The sequence below is a fragment of the Cinclus cinclus genome, chromosome 23 (assembly GCF_963662255.1).
Source record: "Cinclus cinclus chromosome 23, bCinCin1.1, whole genome shotgun sequence".
In the NCBI taxonomy this organism is placed as follows: Eukaryota; Metazoa; Chordata; class Aves; order Passeriformes; family Cinclidae; genus Cinclus; species Cinclus cinclus.
The window spans coordinates 2,044,844-2,050,843 of NC_085068.1; the positions used below are offsets into that span (position 1 = coordinate 2,044,844).

The 6,000-nt window shown below is 54.4% G+C and overlaps 1 protein-coding gene across 1 annotated transcript; it reads right to left on the reverse strand.

Annotated features, from left to right (window-relative positions):
- Positions 1–1,103: 1,103 nt before the first annotated feature.
- MFAP2 (microfibril associated protein 2) lies at positions 1,104–5,375 on the reverse strand. Its single transcript, XM_062507694.1, has 8 exons — positions 5,288–5,375; positions 3,623–3,709; positions 2,972–2,998; positions 2,810–2,896; positions 2,276–2,317; positions 2,043–2,130; positions 1,872–1,945; positions 1,104–1,656 (listed from the first exon to the last, which is right to left on the reverse strand). Exons 1-8 carry the CDS (start codon positions 5,322–5,324, stop codon positions 1,553–1,555), a joined length of 546 nt encoding a protein of 181 aa, XP_062363678.1. The 5' UTR covers positions 5,325–5,375; the 3' UTR covers positions 1,104–1,552.
- Positions 5,376–6,000: the final 625 nt, after the last annotated feature.

Here is a 6,000-nt window from a genome sequence, read left to right on the forward strand (position 1 = left end):
CCAGCGGGAATAAACATGGAAAATCCAAACTGGGGGTTCTGAGGGGATTTTTTGGGGGGAAGTTGGCATTTTGGGAAGGCCCAAATTTGGGCTGGGTTGAATGAGGTCCCTAAATAATAATTAATAATAAGAAGAAATAGAAATAAACAATAGTCAAAACCCAATAATAATTAATAACAATGAAGCATAAAGGATAAGGAATTGTAATAAATAGCAAATAATGATGATGATAAAGCTGCACCCTATAGACAAGAGAGAAACTTTGGGGACAAATTCACACTATAGGTGGGAAATTTACCCTGTAGAGGGGAGATTCACGCTGTAGAGGGGAAATTGATCCTATGGATGAGAAATTCGTCTATAGATGGATGGATGACAGCTCCAAAGTGTGTGAAGGCACCCCAGGATGGGAAATTCACCCTATTGATGGGAAATAGACCCTGTAGCTGAGATACTCCCTGTAATGAGAGCTGTACCCTAACAAAGGGGACAGCACCCTGCAGATCGGCTCTGCACCCCACAGACAAGAGAAAGGCTGCAGACTAAAGCTGCACCCTATAGACAGGACACACCCACTGTATATGAGACACACACTACAGACAACAGGTACATCATATATCCCAAAGCTGCCCCTATATCCTAGAGCTGCCCTACACTATTTCCTACAGAGCTGCAGAAAATCCCCAGCCCCTACACCCCACCCTGCTTCCTCCACATGCAGCACACCCCAACCCCTCCCCATTCTATAGGGGATCCCTAAACACTGTGAGAATCCCCCACAACCCTTCTCTAGGGAACCCTAAACACTGCAAGACCCCAACCCCTTCCCTTTCTATCGGGGAACCTTCCCCTTCTGTAGGCAGCACCCCAAAGCTGGCCCCAAACCCACACCAAACCCCTTTATTGTCCATAAGTGACTCAGACCCTACCCCAAACATTTCCACACTGCACTTCTTCCTATAGGGACTGCCCCAAATGGAGAACATACATCCCCCAAAATCGAGCATTTCACACTCCAACCCCCCTAACCCCCCCCAAACCATCCTGGCCCGCTGCGCACAGGGTGGGGAATTGTTCAAATCACCAGAAACTCCCCCCAAATTGGGAATAATCCCAGAGGAAGGAGCTGGGAGCCCCAAAATTTGGAATAGTCCTAGAGGAAGGAGATGGGAGCCCCAAAATTGGGAATAATCCGAGAGGAAGGAGCTGGGAGCCACAGGGTCCCTCCTGCACAGGGACGGGGCTCCCCCTCTGCCACAGAAGAGAGAAAGGCACAAAAATAATAAACCCCCCTGTTTTAATCATTATGTGCACAAAAAAAAAAAAAAAAAAAAAATCCCGGGATTTTGGGAAGCTGCTTGTTCATGCACGGGACCGCCAGGGCATAGGGCTGGAGCAGGGCCGGGGTCCCAGAGTGGGGCTGGAGTCCTGCAGGGGGGGTGGGGTCCTAGAGCGGGGTCCTGCGGTCCCAGAGCCGGGTCCCGGAGCAGGTCCAGGGTCCCGGTGCAGGATCCCGGAGCGGCCCCGGGGTCCCGGTGCAGGATCCCGGGGCTCAGCAGCCGCCGCAGCTGCGGGCGCAGGATGCACCCACGGTCTGGCACAGGCCGCTCGTGGCCATCACCCCGCACTTGGAGAACTTGTCCCGGCACAGGTCGGCTGCGGGGAGCGAGGGATTGTCCCAGGATATCGGGAAAGCTCCGGGAGAGCAGCGAGAGAAGCCTCCCAGCGCAGCCCCACCCCAAAGCGAAATCCCACTCTGCCCCGGGGGTCTCTGGACCTTTGGGCCAGTGGGATTGTCCCTCCCCAAAAATTACGGGAAAAGGGTTGATTTGGATGGGGATGATACTGCTCTTCTGGGTGCCCCCTCTCACCTCGCAGCAGCTCTTCGTGGGCGCACACGGTGCGGACGCAGATCTCCTTGTTGATGACGTACACCCGGCGGAGGCTGAAATTTTTTCGGGATAGGAAGGATGGGGATATAAAGCAGAGGGGTTCCCCAAACCTCCAGAGGGATCAGGGAACGTTTCCCCTCCCTCACGCACCTGTAGAAGCAGATCTCGTTCAGGCACTGCTTGCAGGGCTTGTGCACAGAGTAGAGCCGGGTGCAGGGGTACTGCTCCTCCCGGCAGTCTGGGAAAACGGGAATTCCCGGGAATTCCTCAGCCAGCGCCTCCGCCCGGCCCGGCTCTCGCCTCCCCGGGACACAGCCCGTCCCCAGGGCGGGGAAAGAGCGCGCGGAGCCATCCCGGGATCGGGGAATGGGATCGGCACTCACCGAGCGGCCCCGGCTCCGTGGGCTCCGTCTCGGGCAGCGCAGCTGAGAGGGACAGGGGGAGAGGGGACAGACGGATAGAGAGACAGGGGGGACAGAGGGACAAAGGGACAGACGGGCAGGCGGAGGGGGGGATGGGGGATAGGGGACAGGGTGACAGGGGGACAAGGGGATAAAGGGACGGGGGGACAGGGAATGGGGGATAGGGGACAGGAAGGACAGGGGGACAGAAGGACAGAGGGAAAGGGAGGGAATTTCAGGATGCCGCAGGAAACTCTCCCTGCCCCTCCCCTGGATTTTGGGGCTGGAGCACCCCCGGGACCCTGTGGTGGCTCCAGGGGGGAGCACAGCGGGGCTGGGGGTGCAAAGAAGGGACCGAGAGACCAGTCCTAGGGCTGGGGGTCTGGGGACTGTCACCCACCCTGTGGGGCTGTCACCCATCCTGGGGGGGTGTCACCCATCCTGGGAGCTGTCACCCACCCTGGGAGCTGTCACCCACTCCAGGGGCTGTCACCCACCCTGGGGATTGTCACCCACCTGGGGTCGGGGCCGGCACGGTTTCCTGCTGGGATTGCTGTTGGGATTGGTACCGGAACTGCTCCTCTGGGGCTCGGGGGGTGACATCTGCAAGGAGAGACCCAGTGCAGGGACACCCCAAAATCCTGATCCCCCCCCACCATCCCCCAGGGAAACACTCACCGTGGTAGTCATAGTAATCCTGAATTTCTGGGGACAAAACAGAAACAGGCTGAGGGAGGGTTCAGGGAGAAAACTCATCCCGTGAGGGTCGGGAGCGGGAAATGGGATCCCTGGAATTCCGTGGGGTGTTGGGAAAATTCCCTTCAGCCACTCCAGGGATGAGCCTGGGCTGCTTCCCACCAGGTGGGGATTTGGGATGAATAAGTGTTCAAAATATAATTGGATAAAGGTTTAATAAATAACTGGATAAATGTTTAATTAAAAAAAGGATTAAGGTTTAATAAAGAATTGGATAAAGATTTAATAAATAATTGGATAAATGTTTAGTAAAGAATTGGATAAGGGATTAATAAAGGACTGGATGAAGGTTTAATAAATAATTGGATAAGGGTTTAATAAATAATTGGATAAAGATTTAATAAATAATTGGATAAATCAGATAAAGGTTTAATAAAGAATTGGATAAAGGTTCAATAAGGACTTATTGTCAGTGAGAGCAGAGGGAGGGAATGGGAAGGTTGGGAATTGCAGGGGTGGGAGAAAGAGGATGGAGCACAAAGAAGGATCGAGCACTGGATGTTTGTCCAGGGCAGGGAAGGGAGGCAGGAGAGAGGTGGGCGGGGGCTGGTCCAGCGCGGGGCTGAGGCTCACCTGCCTGCTGATCGTACTGGGAGTACTGGGCTGGCTCGGGATAGGTGATGCCCTCGAACCTGCTGAACTGTCCCTGCACCAGGAGCACTGCGGGGCACGGCAGGGCATCGGTGGGGGCACGGGCACCCCAACCCGGGGTTCAGGGCTCCCACAGACACCCCAGACCGGGGTTCCCATGGACACCTCAAACCGGGTTCTGGCATTCCCACACTCCCCAAACCGGGATCCATCATTCCCACAGACACCCCAGACCGGGGTTTGGGGCTCCCACAGACACCCAGAGTGGGATTTGGGATTCTAACAGACACCCCAAACCAGGATTCCCACAGACACCCCAAACCCGGGATCTGGGATTCCGTGCTCCTACCATCCTCAATCCCATTCCTCTGTGCTCAGGGCTTCACAGCCCCAGGAGAGTGGGAGGAGGATGTGGGATGCTCAGGGATGCAGGATCAGCCCCAGCCGGGGATCCCTGCAGCATCCAGGTGATCCCAGAGGTGATCCCAGAGTATCTCACAGCCCCGCAGACCCCCAAGCCCCTGGATCCGGGGGGAAAAATGCTCCAAATTCAGCGTGGAAGAGTTGAAGGGATCGGAATTCCCAGGAAGAGGGATCAGCACACACTCCATCCCTCTGTGTCCCGGAGACAGGAGCATCCCTGGGCCGGGAGTGCTGATGGGATGGGGTTTGAGGCTCCTGCCCCCCTTCCCTTGCCTCCGTAACATTTTCCATGTGTCTTCCAGCCTTTGTGTGGAGCTGGTTTCACCCAAAATTTCCTGGCTCTGGCTCCATCCTCTCCCTGCTCGTTTCCATTCTGCCTCTGCCAAGCCACCCCCCCCCACCCCCCCCCCCCACCTCGGGGGGGCTATGAATCTCATTTTCCTGGATTTTGTCCCGGTTTTGTGCCACCTCCATGTCCCCATGGCAGGAGGGACTCCCTCAGTGCCTCGTGGCCCCAGCTCAAATCCTGAAGATGAGCCTGAAGGGGGATTTTGGGGGAATTTTGGGGAATAACAGTGATGGTGCAGCCACACAGAAAATACTGGGAATTGTGGCCACCTCCTCATCATCCCTCAAACGATGCTTTGGTACAGAAAATTAACACTTTGCATCCTAAAAATGGATTTTTGGAGGTTTTGGTCCCCCAAATGAAGCTTTGGGCCACAAAATTGAGTATTTGGGTCTATAAACAAAACTTTGCACTCTAAATTTGAGGCTTTAGACTTTCAAAACTGAACTTTGTGCCTTAAAAATGAGCTTTTGGGCAATGAGATGAACCTTTAGACCTCAGAAAGGGCATTTGGGACTTAGAAATGAGGGTTTGTACCATAAAAAAAAGAGGGTTTCAACCACAGAATCAGAACTTTGGGCTCCAAAAGTGAAGATCTGGGACCTAAAACTTAGGTTTATGGATGTAAAAATTATGTTTTCAGACCTAAAAAGGAGGGTTTAGGACCTAAATGTTAGGGTTTGGAACATTAAAATGAAGTTTTGGGAAGTAAAAAAAATCAGTATTTTTTCTAAAAACAGGGTTTAGACCCTGAAAATGAGAGTTTGGACCTTCCTGATGTGCCTCGGTTTAAAAATGAGAAAACCCAGTAAGAATTGAGCTGGAAAATGTGGGTTTAGAGGTGCACAGGGGTCACCTGGGCCCGGGACACTCACCTGGCAGACACAGCACCAGGAGCTCCGCCGCTCTCATCCTGCTGGAATGCCGGGCCGGGAGCGCGGCCGGGATGCAGCCGGAGGAGTCTGGATGTGAAGCAGAGGGAATTCAGAGGGAAGGGACATGCAGGGACGCTGCCCCTGCCCCCGAGGTGCTCCCGGGAGCTGGCTCCAAAAAAATCCTTCCCCTCAGAAGCCTCAGAAATCAAGGAATTTTCGTAAAAAGGCTTCCCGCCCATTCCCAGGGGATTTGCAAGGACCAAGCCCTGAAATATCCCGCAGGCAGAGCAGGGAGGAGAAATGCAGGGATGCGGGATCGCTCCCGGGATCACTCCTGGATGTCGGGATCACTCCCAGGATCATTCCCGGGGTGCCAGGATCACTCCTGGGATTATTCCCAGATGTTGGGATGGCTCCTGGGGTCATTCCCAGATGTTGGGATCACTCCCGGGATATTGGGATCACTCCTGGATGTCAGAATTGCTCTCGGGATCATTCCTGGGATCTGGGATCACTCCTGGATGTTGGGATCACTCCTGATGCTGGGCTCACTTCTGGGGTGTCAGAATCACTGCCAGGATCACTCCTGGGCTGTGGGAGGAGAGGGCCAGACCCCTCGGAGTGGAACTTTGGGGCTCCTTTCCCAGTGTTTCCAATTCCTTGGGAAAGGAATTTTTTTTGAGAGGATGCTGCATTTCCTCAGGCATCCCCTA

Excerpts from the sequence above, each read along its gene's own strand:
- MFAP2 (XM_062507694.1), bottom strand. The coding sequence starts at position 5,324 with ATGAGAGCGGCGGAGCTCCTGGTGCTGTGTCTGCCAG. Across the intron at positions 3,710-5,287 it reads CCTGGTGCTGTGTCTGCCAG|TGCTCCTGGTGCAGGGACAG; the intron begins GTGAGTGTCCCG and ends CGTGCCCCGCAG. Across the intron at positions 2,897-2,971 it reads GGATTACTATGACTACCACG|ATGTCACCCCCCGAGCCCCA; the intron begins GTGAGTGTTTCC and ends CTCTCCTTGCAG.